Raw genomic sequence first — 23,394 nt, 5'->3', positions numbered from 1 at the left:
ACTCATTCTTCCTGCTTACGTATCTTCTCTGAGAGGCATTCCATTAGCCCCTACGTCACGTCCTTTCCGATGTTGCATTCTCATGACACCTTCACATGTGTCCCCTGCACAAATGTCTCCCAGTCATTCACTATTTAGAATAAAATTGAAAGTCCTCCTCATGGGTTACACGGTCCAGTGATCTGACTTCATTTCCTACATTCCTACACACTCTTGTACATCCAGACCATGCCAGTCCTTCTGCCTGAACCACTTCGTTTCCAGGTCTTCTCAAAGTCTTCACTCGGGTCTCTGCTCAGATGTATTTGTGCATCTTTCCCAACTATCTTGTCTAAAATATTACCCCTCACCACTTTCTAAGCCCTTTCTCCACTTTTTTCTTCTTCATGGCACTTATTGCTACTTAAATTTTTATTATACTTACATTTTATTTGTTATGGTATAGTTCGTCTCTGCCACCAAAACGCAAGTGGCCTGAGTGTAGCACTGTTGTTTGTACATTGCAGTCAGAGAGCCGTTCCTATCTTTTATTGTACTTATCACAATATTTACTTTTATATGTAATTTTTATTTGTTCAGTATACTACCTTCTTCTATTCTTACTCCTCTATTTTACGTTCTCCACCTAGCAGCTACATTTCATGAAAGATGTAAATCATATCACTCCTCTACTTATAACTCCCCTTAACTTCCAATTGAGTTCAACATAGACATCCTGGCTACAAGGCCCTGTATGATTTGCCTCTTGCTCTCCGCCTGAGCCCATGTTGACCTCTGTCCATTCTCACTGGCTTCTTTCTGATCCTCAGCCATACTCAGCTTGTTTCTGCCTCATAGTCTTTGCACAGGAAGTTACTTTGCCTAGAATGCTCTTCTCCTGGTTCCCACATGGCTGTTCCTTCTTGCCATTCTGCTCTGTCTCCCTGTGTAAGTCACTGCCTGGCCAGCCTACCTGAAATAGCCTCTTCCCACCCCTCTCATATCCCCCTTTCTTATTCTATCATCATTTAAAATTATCCTCTGTTTTATCTTTTTTTTTCATCATTTACTTATCACCCTCATTTCCCATCTAGAATGTAATCTCCACAAGGGTAAGGGGCTTTGACCTATTAATTCTCCATCATATACAAATGACGCCCTTAGTAAAAATCTATTGAATGAATGCTGTTTGTCTCTCCCACTGTATCATAAACTCGTTGAACAAAGGACTATGTCTGTTTTTCTCATTTACATATTCTTAGTACCTAGCACAGTGTTTGGTGCTTAGTAGTTACCTAATTTGCTGAGAGAATGAATGAAATCATATTAAGCATATTTAAGCTCCGTCTTATAGGAGTAACTAATTTTTCAGGTAGAGTCATGGTCTGTAGACTTGAACAGGCCAGGATCAGAGCCATTACTTTGTCTATATTATATCTACTTAGTGTCATGCACAATTAATACATCTCATTTGCTTTGGAAAAATAGTGAAAGTGCATACTTTCATATTTAAGGTTGTTGGGCTGCAGCTATTGACAGAATATTCATATTTGCAGACGGAGATAATAGTTATACCTATTTTCAGATTAGAAAACTGAAGCTCCAAGAGAGTTGAAATAATTTGCCCAAAATCATGCAACAAAAGAACCAGAATTCATATTGAGATATGACTATCTCCAGGGTTCATTTTGTTTTCATCGTCTTATGCTACAAAATAAGAAGACACCTTCAGTGTTGGTATGTGCGGTGAATACACTCTAGAGTGACCCCTATTATTCACAGCCTGATATAATCCCTTTCCTTCGTGTGCAGGTGAGCTTTGTGACTTGCTTCTATCCAGTAGAATTGTCAAAGCTGATGGAATCAACCACTCACTACTTCCTTGATTAGGTTATGTTATATGGCAAAGTTGACGGGATGTCAGTCCAATGATTGTGTTACATTATATAAAACTATCTTAGCAGACTGGAGTAAGAGAGATTCTCCTGCTGGCCTAGGAGAAACAGATTGCATGTCGTGACTGCCTAAGGAAAGGGCCAAGTGTCAGGGAGGTGGGGGTGGCCACTAGGACCTAAGGGTTGCAACTAGCCAACAGCTAGTAAGGAGCCAGGGCCCTTAGGCATACCAACACAAGGAAGTAAAATTTTGTCAATAATGTAAGTAAGCTTAGAAGCAGGACATTCTTTACTCATGCTTCCTGATAACATGGCAGCTTGGCAAACACCTTGATTGTAGCCTTAAGAGACTCTGAATATAGGACTCTAGAGGGTCGTGCCAGGGCTCCTAATCTATAGAAACTATGAGATAAATATGTGTTATTTGAAGCCACTAAGTCTGTGGAACTTTAAAATGCAGCATAGCAAACTAATACAGTATGGCTGTTTGTTCCCCAACCAGAGCTCCTATTTCAAGCCTATCACTGTCTGCTAGGCCATCAGGCCATTTGCCCTTATCACTTTTGGTCCCTGGATACCTTCACTGAAACAGGAGGTAGATTAGGAAAACTTGTCATATGTTTTCATATTAGGATAAAGTCTCCTGATCCTCTAGGGACTAACTGGACAGGTCAGGTCCACCCTATGCTAAGACTAAACATATCTTTGAAACATGAGACAATGAAAAGCTCTTGGCACAGAGCCTGACACTTAGTAAGGGCTCAAGAAATGTCACTTACCTTCTCTTCCCAGTGGCTTGCAGCCCTATCTGAAGACTCAGATACTTACCCATCAGTTCCTCCACATGTAAGGTCTCCAGGGAAGATCACTTCAGGACTTCCTAAAACCATATGATAGCTCCAAGTGCCCACCATCCATCTTCTCTGAAAACCTGAAGAAGCAAAAGCTCATGATGTTAGTACACAGAGGATTGTGTATTTTTCAAATTGCAGGAACCATTTTATGCTCCTGTGGTATAATTGCCTGCTTTCCCAGGGTGCACTCTGAGACCTGTTTTGGCTCCTTGCAACACCCCATGTGGAAGGTGGGAGATGTTTGCTGTCCCAATGCATGGGTTCTTATGGCTGCTGACTGTGTACCATGGCTCAGAGTCTTAAAGTACCTCCCCGCTGCTTCCTATTCAGCAGGGGCATAAGAGAGCTCTGTCGCCTTGGAGAGAGGTGTTATATAAATACCATTATTTGAATTGAGGGTAGCATGATTCAGGGCTAATGTTATATATTTGTCTAATTCAACAGGCAAATCTTTCTCTTCCCTTTCCTCAATCCCTTCTGATACTTTTCAAGAGAAATTGCATAGGTTTCAGGAAATTTACCTAAGTCCTCATTATCATATAAATCTTTTTCATCCTTTAGTAATCGTTAGTGTGCAAGGCCAGGAACACATTGCTCATAGTGAAGAGAGCAGCAGAGGGTTTATTTTAGATTTTTGGATCTTCTGAGATTTCACCTGGGAAAATTAGGCTGTTATATGTAATCATCACAGGTTACCAATGTGAAATATATGCTAAAATGTTATTTTTTTGCATTTCGTTGCAAGTATTAAGCCCCAAATCTAATTTAGTGTGATTTGGGGATTTATACTTATATTCTAATTATAATCTCTGTACTAAACTTTATAAATTTAGTTTAAATAATTCAGAATTAATTTTTGTCTCTTCAACTAAAGACATCATCGAACTTTGATAGATTGTAAATAGGTAAGCAGAGTTTTAGCTTTTGGTGGCCATTTCAATGAAATGGCTATCAACAGCAGTTTTCTCCAGCCAAAAGGGGAAATGAGGAGAAAAGACATAACATTCATTTAGTGCCTGCTTTGATTACATTCATCAACTCATTTCATTATAACAGTCCTGTCCCTAAGTATTATTATTTCTTACTTATAACCAGCCAGGCACAGTGAGGCTGGGAGGGAATGGTAAGCACTTTTTTTTCCCTGCAGACCTGGTAAGAGGCAGAGCAGGAATTTGAACCCTGTCCCATATCATTCTTTTGTTAGCACATGCCCTTGCATTAATTATTAGCAAATGATAGTAGAGTCTGTCACAGGAGAATGCAGTTCTAATTTTTTGTCTTCAAAAAGAGGCTGTATTTTCACATTTAAATGCAGCTGTGATCCTCTAAATTTTAATAATGCATGTTAACAATGTTTGTTGTATTTAGTAATTAATTATACTTAATGAAATATGATAATTTCCCATAAGAAGGAATAAATTACCATGTTGTTTTCCTTGAAATATCTATTTGATCTTTTTAAAAAGTATTTTTGTAAAGACCCATAAACAGAAACCATATCATTAGGAAATGGTCTGGCTCTAGTACTCATTCTTGTAGAAATAAAAACAACAAAAAAGAGGGTTTAAAAAAGGAATAAATTTAAAATATTTACATTAGAATTTTAAAGTAAAAGTTACTGGGTTTGATCCAGTGATGGTTTTACGAAGGATAAGTTTCATTGGTTTTGAAAATTTACATTAAAGTTCTTTGTACACTTCGATAGATACCATCTACTCATTTGCAAATGACCTAATCCCCTTATCCTAGTGGATTCTAATGCATGTATGAGAGATTTTTAGATTTGAAAGGCATTACGGAAATCAGGTAAGCAAGAATCAGATCCAGAGAGATTGGGCAGCTCGCCCAAGTCACCCTGATGGAAAGACCTCCAGTCTTCTCACTCATGGTGCAGTGCTCATCCTGCTTCCTGAGTAACAGCATCTATCATACTTTCTCACCTCTGCATTTTAAACACTTAACAAATGTAAACGTAGCTAAAGCTCTACACTTTGCAGCTGACAATCCTAATTTGACCTATTTTAATGCAGATGGAATACAGCAGTGGGAACTGGAGTGGCATTTTGAGACAAGAACAGGCTTTTGAGACAGGATTCACATTCTGCTCAGCTTCTTGTTATTATGTGTCCTTGGGCAAGTTACATAATTTTTCTGTGCTTCATTTTTGTTATCTGTAAAACTGAGAAAGCAAACCTGTCTCTTGTGTTATTGGGAGGATTAAAGAGATGATATATGTGAATTACACATAGTAGACACTTCTGAAATGATAGCTATAGAATGAAATGTGGTCCTGATCTTCAGATTTTCAAAGATATTTCAAGGCTTTTTCTAAGTTTTCAGACCGTGGTAGTATTTATGAATACTAGTACAAATCATTAAGAATTTGTCTACTAAAGACCTTTGCTCTTTGGGGCACTAGGTTTGGTTTTTGTAAGGTAGATGAGGATGAAAAAGGAATTAAGTTCCTAAAAACAGTGAAAGTCTTCTGGAAAAGTTATTCCATGTCTTTCGTCTTCCCTGATAGACACGAAGTCCATTAGATTTCTCTTGACAGTCAGAACACAAAGATATGACTTGGAATGCTGTGGCCACCCCTTCTGCCTGGTTATGTCAACCGTTCATCAGCACAAGCAAGGTCAGGGTTGCCTTTTCTTCTTCCCTGTTGTGACAGACAGATGCCTTGTCAATCTGTTCTTTAATTTGAAATTTCACAGATAAGAGCATAATACAGCAGTTTAAAGCAGGTTATAATTTTGTTTTATTTATAAAACGTCTCTCCCCAAACACTCCTGTGATGATTTAGGGTAGGGAGGAGGGTGAGGTGCAGAAAGGAAGACTCATTGTTGATCCCTGCCCCCCATAGCAGTGAACATCCATTTTTACCACCTCTGTATACTCCTCCCCCACCCTGTGCTCAGAGTTTGTGCTGAGCCTCTTTATTCCAACTTCATGTTCCACAAAGACTACTGGTTTCCAGAGCTCTAGGAATCCCATTTGCTGTAAACCTTAATTTTGAGTTATAATGAATGAAACTTTTTAAAAAAATCACATTAGGACTCCCCTCTTTATTTCCTCTTAGGAAAAGATGTACTCCATCTTCTGCCATCACTGTCTTTGGGACCAAACCCCCCTTAGAAAACAGCACTTTGCCTTGTCTTCAGAGGCTTAAGATCCACATGTCCTGACCTTTCACAGTATCTTTCTACAAAATGAATCTCAAAGATTTTCCTACAAATGTCTGTGAAAACCTGAACACCCACTCCTATGTGTGCTGCATCCTGTTTTAGAGATGTAAAAGGAAAACTGTTTTTCTCTACACTCTATCCACAGAACACTTCTGACACCAGGCATGTGAGTCTTGTGCCCACACAGACCAGTGTTCTGACTTCAGTTGTGTGTCCTGCCATTCAGTTCAGTTCTGACACTGTCTACCTGGAGATTGCGTCAGATCCCACAGGTTGAAGGCTCAGTCCATAAGACTGCCCCCGATTCAGATGTCAGTCCCAATTCTGGGCCTCACCAAGAATGGCCCACAGGACTTAGAGAAACACTTATTTAATGTTTATTAGTTTATTATAAAAGATAACCATTTAGGGAGAGCAAAAAGGAAGAGATACTTAGGGGAAGGCATGGAGAAGGAGGAACAGAGCTTCTATGCCCTCCTCTCCAGGCACCTCAATGTGTTCACCAACCTGGAAGTTTTCTGAACCCATTTGGTAGAATTTTTACGGAGGCTGAAAACTCCAGCCATTTAATCACATGGTTTGGTTGGTTCTTTATCCCGAGGCTATCCAGGAGCCCTCAGCGGCCAATCAACTTATTAGCATATAAAAGACTTATCACTTTCCGGGTTGGACCGGTTTTAAGAGCTCAGTGCCAGGAAAGGAGGGAAGGCACAGAGAGCAAATGTATATTTCTTCTTATGTCACAGAATTGATGGATGGAAATGCTGGTACAGAAGTGCTGTTCGGAGATTCGCAGGAACCAGTGGCTTGGTCACTGTATTTACCAACGATGTGTCTGAGTGGTGTATATATGACTGTACTGTTATTCTCTGTACTTCTCCATCTTTTTTCTTAAGTGAAGTAAAATATTATTTAGCAACCACAAATGAGAATTAGAGTGCAATAAAATACCCCACAGGCTGGAGTGTTCACCATCGGTGTGCTGCTCAAGGTTTTACTACTGTCTGGAAGAAAAACTAGATTTGTGGCATTTTCCAGTTTCTGTGTTGCTAAATCTCCCATGGTCATGTTCACGATAGCAACATGATATCACTGAATGTAGACTTGTGAAGATAAGCTCACGGTGGGCTCCTATGAGCCTGTGCTGGCTTTCTCCAGCATACCACTGGGCACAGCTGCCAGGGAAAAGTAACTCCCACAGGTAGGTAGGCAGTAAATGCTCAGTAAATAAATAACTGTGGCTTATTTCTGTTAAGTCAACACTGTAGTCTCTAGATTTAATCCACAGACACAGGAGTGGTGAGAGAGAGAAAGGTGGTAGGAATGTAGAATTTTCTGAGTGCCCCCTTGTACCTTTCTGCTGTCTTAAGGACTCTATCTCTTTAACATAGATAGTCTCTCCTTTTCCTGCCTTTAGTGTTATGCCAGAGGCAACATTATGTATTTATATCTAGACCCACTAACTCTAAGAACATTCTTGTCTGTGATAATTTGGGAACACCATATTTGTTCGGCTCAGTATGATGCTCTCTATAGAACCTACTTTTCATAGAATAAAGAATTTATCATTTTGATTATAGCCTTCATTTTATTGAGTATTTCTTCATTGCCAAGCACAGTGCCAGGTACTTTACAAACATCATTTCTAATCCTCACAATAAACTAGCAAAGTAACTTATTTTTTTGATTCTGTAAAAGAGGAAACCCATTCATTTAAAAAAAAAATTATCTGCCACATTTATTCTAATGCAGAGTTCTAGAATTAGAACTCCTGGGCACATATCGGTAAATGAAGCAGACCAAGACTTTGCCCTCACGGGGCCTACAGTCTAGTGGGAAGAGATTACGGCAAGTGGTGGTCAGTGCAACAAAGAGAAATCAAGGGTAAAGGAGACAGAAAGTCACCTGTGGGGTAGTGGCGTGCTTGGTGTGCTCAGGGAACAGCAAAAAGCATGATGAGAGGACGAGGTCATGGGACCAAGAGCACATAGGACCTTGTCATCATTGGAAAGACTTTGGCTTCTCTTCTGAATGACATAGGGACACATTAAAGGATTTTGAGAAGAGTGACACGATCTGACTCTGAAAAGGACTGACATACAGAATAGATTATAGGGAGTAAGAATGAAAGTAGGGAGGCCAATGGGAGCCTCTTTTAATAACCCCGGTGAGAGATAATGGTGGCTCAGACCAGAGCGGTCTGACTTTGGATGTGTTTTGAATGCAGAGCAGACAAAATTCACTGACAGATTGGATGAGAGGTATGGGACAAAGAAACGCATCAAAGATGACTCTAAGGTTTTGGGCCTGAGCAAGTAGAAAAATGAATGGAACTGTATTCACTAAAATGGGGAATACTATAGGAAGAGGCATTATGGAAATAAAGAGTTTAGCTTGAATGTGTTAAGTTTCAGATGCCTAAACATCCTAGTGGAGTCAGGTAAGTACTAGAACATGTGACTCTAACACAGTGGAACAGTCTGGGCTGCAGAGATAAGTCTGAGAATCATTAAGCTGACTGACTCAAGGAGATAAAGTGATTGTTCAAAACTAGTAACAGGTGGGACTCCAATGCCCACACCTGCTTATCCTTCTCTCCAGAGTACCCTCGAAGACACACTGCGTGGTCTAACCCCCTGGGTATCCTAAATCAGCAAGACAGAGGTGGAGCCCTCAAATCTATGTTTTTTTAAAGGTTTTCTAAGTCATTCTGATATGTACCAGGTGACAGCCACTGGTAAAGGTGTTTAGACAGGATTTAAAAATTTTTTCTTTGGGCCTTGTGGAGACTTGGAGGTTTCTACCTGCAACTTTTATTGTCACAGGATTTGAAGGAGTGGGAAAGAGAACAGGCTTTGGACCAGGGTCTGAATCCTGTCTTTGCCTGAATTTATGAGAACTGAGATTTTCCAGCCTCCCTGAGCCTTCACACCCTCAATGTATGCATGAAGCCCTACTAATGGGAGTGATGCAGCATGATCCTCAGGGCGGTGGTTGTTGTGAAGATTAAGTTTAAATTGTTTATATAAAGCTCCTGGCTTACGGTTGACACTAATTAAAGGCTAATTCCCACCTACCAAATATAAAACCACCACTCCATCTCGATTTGGAGTGGGGAATGGATTTTATTCCTTTTTTTTTTCTGTTATCTGATGGCCTAGGGTTCAGGATTCCAGGTGTTTCCTTCTTTATTATGGCTGAATAATATTCCATTTTATATATATATAACATTTTTAAAATCCATTCATCTGTCCATGGATGTTCGGTTGTTTCCACATTTGGGACCACAACATGGATGGACCTTGAGGGCATTACATTACGTGAAATAAGTCAGACAGAGAAAGACAAACACTGTATGATCTCACCTATTTGTGGAATCTAATAAAACCAAACTCATAGAAATAGATTGGTGGTTGCCAGAGGCCGGGCATAGGAGTGGGTGAAATGAGTGAAGGGGACCAAAAGGTACAAACGTCCAGTTACAATAAAGTAAGGCCTGAGGATGTATCGCATAGCATGGTGACTATATTTAACAATACCATATCGTATACTTGAAAGTTGCTAAGAGAGTGGCTCTTAAAAGTTCTTATCACAAAAAAAAATTTGTCACTATGTGAGTTGATAGATGTTAACTAAACATATTGTGGTAATCATTTTGCAATGTACACATATATCAAATCATTTCATTGTACATCTCAAACAATGTTATATGTCAATTGTGTCTCACTAAAATTGGAATCAAATTGCAGGTGTTATCAGTTAAGCTACCTGTCTTTACTCAACCCACCTTCTTTTCGGCTCAAGACCTGTTGTTAGATTTTGTATTTGCTGAAATTGGAACACTTTTACACTTTCCTCCCTCCAAAATCTTCTCTTCCTCCTGTGTTCTTCATCTCAGATTTGTATTATCACCTACCCAGGTATTCAGGGTGGCGACTCTAATACAGTGGTTCTCAACATTGGCAGCACATTACAATCACCTAGGGGACTTTAAAAACAGTCGATGGCCAGACCACATACCAGACCAGTTACATCGGGAATTTGGGAATGAGACACAGGTAGCAGTGTTGTTGCTGTTGTCATTTTCCCCTGAACTCTGTGCTGATTTGTAACATAAAAAAAAAGCGCAGTGTTCAAATCTTAAGTGTCTATCTAAGTGAGTTATTACAAACTGATACTCCTGTGTGTAAGGACCTAGTTCAAGAAACTGAACGTTACCAGTATCCCAGAAACCCCCTTCCAGACACAAGCTTCACTGACTTCTATATAACACCATATAACTTTGTCTGTTTTAGAACTTAACTTTAATAGAATCATGGACAGGTACTCTTTTCATCTAGCTTATTTTGCTCAACTTTATATGTTGTTGTATGTAGGTGTAGTTTTTTCATTTTCATTGCTGTATAACATTCCATTGTGAGACTATAGCACAATTTATTTGTCCATTTTTTCACTGATAAACTTAAGAGGTTTTCCATTTTCTGGCTATTTTGAAAAGACCATTTTTGGACATGTCCGTTATTCATGTATACATTTCTGATGGATATATGCCTAGAAGTGGAATTGCTGAGTCACAGGGTATATGTCTGTTTAGCTTTAGTAGATACCGTCAGATTGTTTTCTAAAATATTCTGTCAGTTCATACTTCCACCAGCAATATTTGAGAGTTCAGGTTGTTCTACACCCTCTCAACACATTAATTATATTTTCTGTTTTTTAAACTTTAACCATTTGTGTGAGTATGTTTCAATGTGATTTTACTTGCATTGCCAAAATAACTAATGAAGTTGAGCACTTTTCAGATGCTGTTTAGATATCTGGATATCTCCTTTTGTGAAATATCTGTTCAGGTTTCTTGCCTTTTTTTTAAATTGGGCTATCATTTCCTTAGGAATTTATAGGAGGTTTCTTTGTTTGTTTGTTTGTGTTTAATCCTCCTTTCAAGTTCTATGTATTGTGAATATTTTTAACCTGCTTCATTGGTTGCTTTTTAACTATTTCTAAGAATCTCTTTTGAAAGAAGGAGGTTCTTAATGCACATTATAAATATTTTTCTTTATTGATAGTGCTTTTTTTAACCTATTTTAAGAAATCTTTACATAGTCTATAGGTCATGAATATGTTCTTTTATATCATTTTCTAGAAGGTGTACTGTATTTCCTTACCTAATTAGATCTGCAACTGACCTAATTGATTTTTAGGTATAGTTTAAGGTGGAGTCATGAGTTAGTGTTTTTCCTTATGGAATTTAGACAACCCAGTACCAATTTTGAAGGAGTCAGTAGTTTTAAAAGCTCCACAGGTGATTCTAATAGGCAGCCCACCATTGCCCTAAGATCATCTCAGATGCCTCTCTTCTTTCTTTTCTCATTTAGTAAATCATCTGGTCCTGTTAATTCTACCCTCCAAAGGACTCTCTATATATAGTTCATCTCTTTTTCTTCCTCTCTTTCCTTAGGACTCATTTTTTACAATATTCATACAACTGGTCTCTCTGCCTCCATCTTCGCACTTTGGGAAAGACCCCTTCTCATTTTTCCTATATTAAGGATATAAATCTTTTTTCTCCAAACTTAAATCTGATTTAATTTGAATTAAAGTCCTGTTAAAGGTCTAGGTCTTAAGTAATCTTTTTCAGAAACCTTTGCTGGGAGTCACTGTCTACAAAATAGAATCTAAGCTCCTTAGCATGACATTGAAAGCCGTTCACAACCTGGTTCCAACTTTGCAAGCTCTTCACCTAAGCCACAGACTTTTTGAAGTTTCTAGATACATCAGGCACTTTCCTGTGCCTTTGCTCATAGTCTCCAGATGCCTAGAATGTCCTTTCCCGTTGCTCTGCCTTTACACTTCACTCTTGACAGTGGCTCAAGTGTCACCTGTTTTATGAGCCTTCCCAGCCTTACTCTTCTAGGCATAATGCATTGCTCTTTTCTGCGATGTAGATGCATTATAACCTTGTCCAAGTATGGCCCACATCTGCCTGTGTCACCACGAGTGAAGTACTGACTCTCCAAGTAGACAGTAAGCTCATTAAGAGCAGAGACTGGGTCTTTCTTCTCTCTGAATCTCCCTAGCATAGTTTCTTCCACACAGTAGGTGTTTAATAAATACTTGTTTTGTTTATTTTATCACAGGAAAAAAAAACACTTTAAAAAGCAGATGTTTGGTAAATACCGATTCAGTCAGACAGTGCAAATTCAGAAATTTCTGTTGGGGGGGATACCTAATTGTTTCTGTTGTAACATTTATTGATTCTTATTAATTTGATCTTTTTTTTTATCCCTTTAGGGCTCATAGTTTAGCTGAAGAACCCTCTTTTGTTGGGAGAATTGAGAGCCTATTTCCTGATCATAGGAGTTTATTTGACCAGTTTCTTATCATTTCCACATAAAGCAGTTTTTCATTTAGAGATGAATTACTTCCAAAGAGTCAGTATTAATGAGTGAATGGGAAGTGGGATTCCACGCTTCTGCACTTTTAAGAAATGGAGTCAGAGAGAAGAAAAGGCCCAGCAGCCTCAGAATCCTTAAGATCGATTCTGTGTAAGGGAAACAACACAGGCCAGATTGCCATCAGCATGACCTGTTGTCCCAAATCATCCTGTCAGATCACAGAGTTAGTGTGTTATTAGGTCTTATCGGCAGCCTCTAGCTCCATTTCAGAGCACAAAAGGAGATCATTGTGCTTTCAAAAAGGGACGTCTTTTTCCAGGGATTAGAAAAAATGATGTATGCAGAAGAATTTTATAAAAAAATTAAAGCTTATACATGAAATCGTTCAGCCCACAGTTAGTAAGTAAGCACCTGCTGTAGGCTTGACGGTGCTAGAATTCAATAGGATACAGTTTCTCAACTTGTAGCAGGAAACAGACATGCAGAAAATAGAGGAATAAAATATGTAAGATATGATCAATGTAGGTGTGGCACAGTGGAACATAAAATGAGAGAAGGGGTCACTTACACTTAAAGGTAGTAGAGGTAAAAGGTGATTGGGAAACATTTTGTGTGCCTGGTGTCGTGTTGGGCAGGTGGACAGAGAGGGGGAAGGCTGGTCCAAGAAGAGGAAATTGCCAGAAGTTTCCTGCTTCTTAAGGTCAAAGTATGGTTGTTTTTTTTTGTTTTTGGTTTTTGTTTTTTCGAGAAGTCTTATATCTAAAAAGAATCACCTTACATAAAGGAACTTGGAAGAGTTTTAGAAAATATACTTTTTTTCCCCTAAACTTTTTATGAATGAAGAACATGATGCTCACAGAGGTTAAGTAACATGCAAAATCACACAATGAACTTGCTGGCTTGTCTGGCACTCATAGAAATAACCAACATTTATTGAGTATTTATCACATGCCAGCATTGTGACATACATTATATCATTTGATCCTTACATCAACTTAACCCAATTAGGGTGAGATACCATTTTACAGATGAGGTAACTGAGGCCCTAAGTCACCCAGTATGAAATAGAGTGAGGATTTGGACTCACAGTCTGACTCCACAGTCTGTGTTTATCCCACTTTGTTAAATTGGTTCTCCTTTCTATTGTTCTTTCCACAATTAGCAGCTAACTTCTACCTACAGTTTTTCTCTTTTATGTCTATGCTGAAAGTATAAATTTGTAGAATTGAAATATTTATAGTCAGTTTTATTGACTCACTTTGAGTGCTCTATCAAGAATAGATCATAATTTTTTGTCAGTTGAGATACTAGACCATCAAACACTGTGTCAGTCAGGATTTAATCAGGACACGCAAAGCCATTGTGGATATTATGGAATAAGAAATTTATTATAGGAATTAGAGCTTTTACAGTTGTGGGAAGATCTGGATGAATGAAGGCCAAAAAGAGTGGCAATGAAAAATCAGAAAGATCACTGCTCAGTCCTGGCCCAGGCGAATGAACTTAGGAAGGTAGACAGGTCCCAGAGGACACTGGTAGGAAGGATATGGAAAGTTGTTGGCTCTTCAAGGTTACCACCTCAGAAGTTTGCAACCTAAGGTCTATGGAGAGCCTGGGATCACTGTCAGTCAGTACAACGAGCATTTAAGAAGGTGAGCTGGATACGGAGTAAGGAAGAGCAAAAGAAGCTGGAACCCATTTGTACCTCTGCATTTGTCTCTCACCTGTTTTAACCGGTGACAGCTTTTGGAGTGTTAAGGCTACTCACTGCTTCCCTTTTGCCTCCCAAAGCTTGCACAGCCTCACTTTGCACCAATTCTAACTGGGAAATGTGGGGAAGGGATTCTGGGAAATGTAGTTCCCCATATAACCAAGTTGATAGTAGAGCACTCCAGCACAGACACTCACAGGAAAGAGAACGTGGAAAGGGAAGAAAGGAGTGCTTTTTCCTGTCTCCGCTCTCTGTTGTCTGTCTTTTTGCTCTTTATCATTGGATACTGATAACACACTTATGAATGAGAAATTTTTTAGGGATATACAGCTAGCAAGAATTGGAGCCTGGATTTTTTACCTCTGTTTGCATTAGCCTAAAGCTGGCATTACTTTTAACGCACTGTGCTGCTTTCCGTGAAAGATAAGACCTGTTTTCCTGTTCGTTCATTTGGATTAAGGAGTAGAAAATTTAAAAACTACGATTTAGCATAAGTGCTGAGTTTTCAGCATTCCCAGCTGGTTACTACACTAGATAAGCAGCCTTAGGAGAGAGACTGAGCCATGACTCACACAGACATCGTTTTTAGGTCTCAGGGAAATAACTCTGTGGGCAGAGTGAGCAGCTTCTGTTTCACTCCCAGCAGAGCTTAGACTTCCCTTTGGCTGTGTCCAGAATTAAGAAGTGCGTCAGATGATTTTAGATTGAGCCTTGGCTGCCCCTGTTTGTCTTACTTAAAAGAAAGCATAGATTTGGGAGCCAAAAAAGAAACTGCTGTTTTTAGTAGAGGACAAAACAATAGGAGTCATTTTTTTTTTTTTAATAAATCAGCCTTTTATGGTCATCCTAATTTCACTTCCTGTTGTTTAAATTCACCTGATACATTTTCTAACAAAAATCACCTAGCTGTGGACTCGTCGAGCCCTTTCCTTTGGTGGCATTTTCTGATGGAATTTCACTTGTTAATGCTTATTAACTTTTCTCTTCCCAGCTAATTCTCTTTACACCAGTGGACATATTTTTTAGTAGAGCTTTTTGGTTGAAAGACCCATGACATTAGAGCAGCACCCAGAATGTCAAGATACCTGGAATTGTTTATCCAGGTTAGCCACTAAGTTTTTCTGAGGAAAAAAGAAATGGGAAATGCTTTCAATTTAGTTTTGTATAATGGAAGTAATACATGCACATATTATAAAAATTAGGTAGTTTTACAAAGCTTTTTACAAAAAAAAAAACAGCAGTCCCCCTGGAGTTGCCTTCCTTCCCCTATTTGCATGCCCCGGAAGCAACACTGTCAAAACCCTTTTGGCTGTTTCTTTAGTTTTTACTTCTAATCTTGCATCGACATGCTTATATTGCTCCTTGGTTTTCCAATTTTAGGTGTTTTGTGCTTGATTCCTGTTTGGAAGATGAGAATTGTTTGCTCTTTTCCTGTCTTCCCATTATTCAACACCCTTTTTCTCTCGCATTTCACTAGTATGTATAAAAGTGAGTCTCTTCAAAAATTTATATTTTATGCCCTTGTAAACTTTTACAAAGCTGAGACCTAGATAATACTATATTTCCTTTTATATAACCTTTTTTTTTTTCCTGGAATTAATCATTGCTTTATTTTTTATTTTTTAAAACTTTTTATGTATGTTTCACCAGTTCTTTCCCAGACCCCCTGCCACACATATGAATTTTCTCTCAATACATTGAAAACCATCAGGTATTCAGTATCTTTGAGATATCCGATGCTGCGTTCTGGATTGGTTGCTGTCTTAGTTTGGGTTTCCCCAAGAGCAAACCATGAGACAAGAGTTAGAGCACATGTGGTTGATTTGGGAGGTGATTCCAGGAAACCCTGTTGAGAGAGTAGGGAAGAAGAGGAGGCTAGTGAAGGAGACATTACAAAGAAAGATACAGTGGTGGATAACTATTACTTGATCTCACTGGAGGACATAGGGAACCTGTAGCTCCCTTAGAGCTCATGGCTACCTGAGCTGCACATATCTGGTTGTGTGTTGTGTCAGCTACACATGGCTTCCATGCCTGATCCATAATGGCCATCATGAGGTCTCCCTTTGTCATTTTCACCTCTTTTCTTATACTGGATTCCCTTTTCTAGATTTGTACCTGTCCCTTTTCTTGATTAACGCCTCTTCCATTAGCCTGGGAAAAAAATAAATTGAGACCTTCCTGTGTATTTCAAACTATCGTTATTTTACCTTTATACTTCAATGGTAATTTGAATAAAGAATTGTAGATTATTTTCTGTAAGAAATTTGGAGTCATTGCTCCATTGTTTTCTAAGGCAATTTCTCATGTTTATGGTTTTCTAATATTGACCTCATTTTTCTCATTTTATGTGTAACCTATTTTTTTTCTCTCTGTAAGGTTTTAGGAACTTCTGTTTGTCCCCAGTTTTATGAAATTTCATATTAATAGTCCTTGGTATGGACCCTTTTATCCATAGTGCTGGATGTACAGTAGATTCTTGCATCTGGAAACACATGTTTGTTAGTCCCGGGAAATTTTCTTGAACTTTTCTTGAATTTCTTGAAATTCTTTTAAAAAGAATTTCCTCCCCTTCTTTTCTGTGTTCTTCCTTTTTGGAACTTCCATTTTCAGCTGCTAAACCTGGCCCAATCTGTGCTTTCTGAATTTTTTTTCTTTTTTTTTTTTTTTACTTTTGGGGGGATTTGCTTCAACTTTATCATCGACAGTTCTATTGATTTTTAAATTTTGTTTCATTTAAATTCTTTTGCTTATTTCACTGTTATTTGTGTTGTGGTTACTTTTTCTCTGTGTCCCCCCAGTACCTTGTGCATATTAGCTATCATTGCATTTATCATGTTTGCTGCCACTGTCTGTTTTTATCTGATGCTTCATTATACTGTGAGCACCTTGAGGGCAGGGACTGGGTCTTTCCTGGATCTCAGATATGGCTTATTGTAGAAAAATCTTCGAAAATATACTCTAATGATTATCGTCTCCACAAAAAAAGTGTGATCATGTGGCATTTTCAGTTTTTGAAATTTAGCACATATGATCCCTTTTCTATGAAAAGCAGAGTAAAGAAAATTGAATTTTGTTTTTTCTGGTTATCACCAGGCTTTGCATATTGCTTTTAGCATGACTAACTGCTACTCACTGTGTGATTCTAAGCTTAAAGGTAATTCTCTCTGGAATATTTCTTTGCAGTGCCCCACCCCCACAGATGAGAGTGATACTGTTCCTCTGTGACTCACTGCAATGCCCTTGAATGACACGTAGTACATACACTTCATTCTAATGGTTTTTAAAATAGATGCTATTAAACCCTATAGTGAACCCTCAGTTCACTATAAACTTTATAAAGGCAGAGCCATACTGTCTTGTTCATTGTAATATGCCTGGTGCAGGGTTGAGAGGGGCCCTCTTATGATAACTCTCCTCACCGCCATTCTCGACCTTTGAAGCCCAAAGTTGAAATGAAAGCCTATTTGAAACAAATATTCAAGATCAAATGTCAGCCACTGGATGCCGAACGTGCCTTTAGCTGTGATTCTCTCGGGTTTCCATACTGAAGGGATCCTGGGCACAGTCTTAGGTTAATGTACTGTCCCAGCTCTAATAATTAACCTGAGGAACCCAAGTATCCTAGCATCAAGTAAATCATTAGCTTTAACAGTATATTCATAAAACAGTTTCTTCTTTGAAAACTGAAATTGTTTTCTAGGCATCTTCTTTTATAAAAATAAAAGCAAAAAAGAAGTTGAAATGCCGTCTTGTGGCAAAGAACTAATTTTCAGATGCAGTATGTACTAGAGAGGTGATTAAGTATTTTTAATGAACACAATATTTCTGTTCTTCATGGGTCAGTTTACTGTCAGAACCTTAGTTGAGAAGTGATTTTTAAAATAGTTCTATTTTCATCTCTTCTTATGGTTGAAACAATAGACTAGTGGTTACCAGAGGGGAGAGGGGAGGGGGAAGATAGATGGGGTAAAAGGGGTCAAATATGTGGTGACATTAAAGAATTAAAAATAAATTAATTAATTTAAAAAAATAAAATAGTTCTATTTTATATACGGTGTAAATGAAATATGGCATTAGGCCCACGCTGTAAAAATTAAGTTTCCTGCTTTAGTCTACAGACTCGTAGAATTGAAATACAAAGCTAGAATCCTAAAACTTAGAGGTCACATAATCAGGTAGTTTTCAAAATGCTTTCCACCCTGCTCCACAAAGGCTTAGCCCGGGCCACCACAATGAAGAAAGGACCAGAAAGAACATAGTAAGGTATGGAGAGCATATGAGGGTGAGATCATCACCCCAAAGAGCTTTTTTTTTTTTTGGTACCTTTTCTGCTAAATTTCTCATAAAATTTTGAAGCGAGAAAGGTAAAGGTGCGGCTTTCATTAGCTGAGCTAATTTATAGACCAGTTAAGGCCTGATTCACCCTCCAGCTTTGTTTCTGCTTTAACACATTGCCTACTTTGAGATCCTGTTTTCCTTTTGCCTTCAGCTTCCAGAGCTAAACTCAGCATGATCAACACCATGTCAAAAATCCGTGGCCAGGAAAAAGGGCCAGGCTATCCTCAGGCAGAAGCGCTGCTCGCAGAGGCCATGCTCAAGTTTGGAAGAGAGCTTGGAGACGATTGCAACTTTGGTGAAGAGTGCTTTCTCAGATTTTAATTCTTTCGTTTGTCCGTGGGGATTTTAGTGCCAGAAAGAAACTAGAAAATTGCTCAAACCATTTTATATTTTGATTCTCAGTTTTAGGTCTTGCACAATTGGACCAAAACTTTATTGTCAGAGTTGTTTCATCATTTCTAGTGTGTATGGTATGTTGTAGAGGTTTTATTTACTTTCTTTTTCCTTGATGAGATTCCAGTCTTTACAGTAGCTGGTTGATATATCCAGATGCCTGGACATTTACTATTGAGTATGTCTGGCAATAACTGGATAATAGTCACAATGAGCATGATTCAACACCCTGCCCCACGAGCTTTCTCTTAGCTCTTTCATATGTGGTACCTAATTCTGCCACTGCGGGTGAGATACAGTTTATTTCTTCACCTCTCTCTCCTCTGACCCTCAGCTACCATACTAAACACTGTTTCATCCCCTTGTGATGTGAGGTCTTAGTAAATGACCATCCTTCATGGTTGAGTCCTGCTCTCTGTCCCTAATATTTGCTTCTGCTACATGTATTGGCCTTAAGCAGGTCACTATCAGGGAAAGCTGATAATTACAAGGGAGGGCAGGGAGCTTCCCAAATTGCATTTTAAAGGAAAAGCAAAGTTTTATAAGAGACATACCCCCTTAGGGGTCATTGAGTCTGTTGCTGATATGAACTGTCTAAGGTAGAAAGTACACTGTTTGCTGGAGAGTATTTAATACTGTCTCTCATCTTGGTTGTCTTCAGAAGATAGATGGTAATCCATAGGTTTTTTTCTGTAATGGGACCTATCATTGCAAATGTGTTTTACTTCTGTTCTTAACATGCAAGGGCTTCATTCTCCCCTTCCAGGCCCAGCGCTCGGTGACGTGGGGGAGGCCATGCGGGAGCTCTCGGAGGTGAAAGACTCTTTGGATATGGAAGTGAAGCAGAACTTCATTGACCCCCTTCAGAATCTTCATGACAAAGATTTGAGAGAGATTCAGGTATCTGCATCTAGTCCTTTGGGAAGTAGACAGTTTAAATCCTACAGCAGATGCAGGTGTCATTTTCCTTTAGAAAACGTTTTTTAAGCTTACCATGTATGTCGTCAGTACTGGGCATGTGAATTGCAAAAAAGTTCAAGATAAATTGAGAGAAGCCAGAAATGCAGTACTTTTGGCCTTACTGTTATGACTCATGAATTTAAATTTGACTTCTCCACTTTGAATTTTCAAGATCTTTTAAGCTTTTTCTCTCTAGAAGGATTATATTCTTTCCATTATAATACATAACTTTATTAATTATTCTATGGTTTTCTGGGCTGAGTTCACCCTCTAAAATGCTAGCTATACCAATTATTAGCTTAAATAGTTATTCCATCACTCTATAACACATTTTTATATTTTCATAACAGTCGTTAAAATTGAGGAGGAATACCCAACTATTCTCTTTCTAAAACACGTAGAACAGTTGCACTATTCCAAATAAAGTTCAACTGGCTTTAAGTCTATCTAGGTGTGTAATGTTTGTTTATTCATTCCTTCAACAAATATTTGTTGAACCTGTCTGAAATTTAGTTTCCTTTATTGTGAAATGGACTGTCATAACTTTAAATCTTCTAGATCTCCTTATTCTAGCTTAAATCTCCTTCAGCCCTACCACTTGATCAAGGTTGCACAGTTAGTAAGGGGCAGACTCACTCTAAACTTAAAATGTAACTCTTACTCCACTGCTGTGCTCTACAGCTGACTGCAAGTTCAGATGTTTTACAAGAATATACCTTCCAAAGGAACAAGCATTTAGCTTGGATCAGAGCACGGATTGGAGGCAGAGTGTGGAGTGGGAGGGAAGGTCTAGGATATTTTTCTTCTTCCTTTCCTGCTCGTTTCTTTACCACTCCCAACTCAATTTCATCTCCTTCTCTTTCTATATACACCTAGAATCAAGGGAAACCCAGCATTTTCTCTCTCCCATTAGTAGTAGAATACTGCAGATCTTAGGATATAATACGTTACTGCTTTAGGAAACTGTTGCTCCACTTGGTTATGAAAGGTTTAGGGCAGAGGCTGGATGGCCATGTGGTGGGGATGATGCAAGGAGGGATTGAAGTGAAATGCGGGGCATTAGGCCCCCTCTGAGGTTCCTTCCAAGTTAGGTTTTGTAACTGAGTGTTGAATGAGAGACTTGAACGAATCAATGTTCCCTGAAAGCGGCTTCAGTCAACCAGGATAAGTGTTAAGATATAGCTGCCTAGGCCATGGCCCTGAATATTCTAATTTAGATGATCAGAAATCCATATTTTAAATAAGCAATAATTAATAAAGTCATTCTAACAGATTGGATTACCTTAAAGATAAGTCCTTTCTAGCGCTAATACTCTGTGATTTCAAAAAGTAAGAATGCCATTCTTTCTCATTTCATTTCAAGGAAAGTGTTTTTTCCTGCCTTCTCATGAGATACCATTTCTTCTGAAGATGGGGACTAGTGGGCCTGACATGCCTGTGTTTTCCACATGTGTGGGGCATCTATACACATTCCCAGCTTCTGTGATGGAAGGAAAAGGCGTACTCCAGCTTGGCTTTGTCTCAGCAAATAAAGAGAACTTATACTTCCCACAATTTATTTCTTGCTCTTAATTATTTTTAAAGACATTTCCCCACATTTGGCCTTTGGAAGCATTTGCCCCACTGGTGCATGTTCCTTTATTTTTCTGGCGATGTAACATTTAAGAACTTAACTTGTCTTATTTTGGAAGATAATAGGCATGATGTGGAAGTGAGCTGTAAACATGACTTTTCTGTGAGTCCTTTCAAAGCATATTTCTGCTCTTGACTTGTTTAGCATCATCTAAAGAAGTTGGAGGGTCGACGCCTGGACTTTGATTATAAGAAGAAACGACAAGGCAAGATTCCAGATGAAGAGCTTCGTCAAGCTCTGGAGAAATTTGATGAGTCTAAAGAAATTGCTGAGTCAAGCATGTTCAATCTCTTGGAGATGGATGTGAGTTACTCTTCTGTGGTTTTCAAATGATTCTTGCCATTGAGGCACAAGACTAATGTGCTAAATGGTTAGGTAGTTAAAAACGTTAATATCTGATCACGCTATGTGGTGAGAACTTCAGTAGATGGTTATTTCTTTTAAAGAATTTGAAATTATAAAATAGAATGAGAAATGATAAAGTTTTTGTCCCTGTATTCCTGTAACTTGATTTAACTACATTTTTGTCTACTTATGATCTTAAAGTATTACCAGTAGTGGGGAGATAAAGAATGTTTCTGATCCATGTATCATCAGTCCAATAGCTAAAAAAAATATTCTGTTGAAATGCAGGGCAGATTGACTTCAGACTGAATAACAAAATCAACTAAAATGCATTCAGAAGCGAGTTTCCAACATAGGTTAAGATGTTCTGTATTTTTGAAGTAAAGTTGACATTTTTTTAAAAGGTAATTTCAATTGAGATTGATGATTGTAGCAGATACTACATTTGGGGCACAGATGAGATAGTTTAAAAGCTGCTTTCACATTTCCAGAGTACTAAATTATTATTCATGGCTTTAGAAGTTACATTCCAACTACTCATGTCATAAAACCTGTTAACCAGCTTCCCTGTCCTTCCTCAACCCCCATCCTGTTCCATCAGTTACTGACCAACTTCTGCTAACATGTTTGCAGAGCCTTTATGTACTTATCACTTAACTGCTTTGCCCTGACTGGTGACACGGAAGGCATGCTGATCATATCCAGACTTTCCCACTACCCGGAGACAGTGTAGGTTTGTGTTTGTGTGTATGTAAAACAAACAACTTGTCCACCTACCTGCTGAAGAGGAATGCTTTTGTAATGAGGGGTGACCTGAATCACAGTGCTCCTTTCCTGCACTCAGGGCTGCATCCCTCCCCAAAGCATTGCCTCTGTTGACTTGGAGGCCACTAGTCAGCTAGATCACAACTCAAGATCCAAAATAAGGGTAGCAAGGATTCTTAGAATATTAGAGTTAGAATGAACCCAAATGTCACTTGACCCAACCCCTTTACATTACAGATGAGGCTCAGAGAGGAAAAAGATTTTCCCTCATACCACGCTGCCTCCTTGGTGCCTCATTTGAAAAATCAATATTCACATTTTTATTAATAGCACTAATATTGACTTAGCATGAAAAATATAGGGCACAGTGAATCCTTTGGGCAATACATGTTTTTCCTATAGGAAATAAATAAAATAAGCCAAATCCTAATGTTCCAGCTAAGCAGGAGATTGTTCAATGAGAGTTATGTAATCCTCAGGAGTATTATAATGTTGCTTCTCCTAATGGTACTGGAATTTTCACGCATAAGGATGCTTTCTTATCCTTAATTGATTTGTCCTAAAACTGTGTGTCCTAGCCTGGCTCACCACATGGCCATGGGCATCACTGAGCACTAGGCTGTATGTCAGGGGCTGCTGCATCATATGTGCCAGACAGTAGTAGCTGCTTAAGGACAGTAATGTGGTAACTAAGGCATGATTTCCCTTCATCAATCTGCAGATCGAACAGGTGAGCCAGCTCTCTGCACTCGTGCAGGCCCAGCTGGAGTATCATAAGCAGGCAGTCCAGATCTTGCAGCAAGTCACCGTCAGACTGGAAGAAAGGTATTTTACAGTTCTCTGCATTTTACATTTCCATTTTATTGCTATGGAATGATGTGTGAAGAAATGGAAATAATAGAGAAACTACATTTGAAGAAAAACTTCTGCCAAAATTC

At 38.7% G+C, this 23,394-nt stretch overlaps 1 protein-coding gene across 1 annotated transcript in view; it reads left to right on the top strand.

The window, feature by feature from the left end:
- The window catches only part of SH3GL2 (SH3 domain containing GRB2 like 2, endophilin A1), a 141,624-nt gene that overhangs the window by 109,617 nt on the left and 8,613 nt on the right, over nucleotides 1-23,394 (top strand). Inside the window, exons 4-7 of the mRNA XM_015594447.2 lie at nucleotides 18,512-18,655; nucleotides 19,520-19,653; nucleotides 21,491-21,649; nucleotides 23,178-23,281. Coding sequence (XP_015449933.2) covers nucleotides 18,512-18,655; nucleotides 19,520-19,653; nucleotides 21,491-21,649; nucleotides 23,178-23,281 — 541 coding nt within the window. The remainder of the gene's footprint in view (nucleotides 1-18,511; nucleotides 18,656-19,519; nucleotides 19,654-21,490; nucleotides 21,650-23,177; nucleotides 23,282-23,394) is intronic.

Source organism: Pteropus alecto, unplaced genomic scaffold (genome assembly GCF_000325575.1).
Source record: "Pteropus alecto unplaced genomic scaffold, ASM32557v1 scaffold95, whole genome shotgun sequence".
Taxonomy (NCBI): domain Eukaryota; kingdom Metazoa; phylum Chordata; class Mammalia; order Chiroptera; family Pteropodidae; genus Pteropus; species Pteropus alecto.
This window is presented reverse-complemented; position numbering and strand designations above follow the sequence as displayed.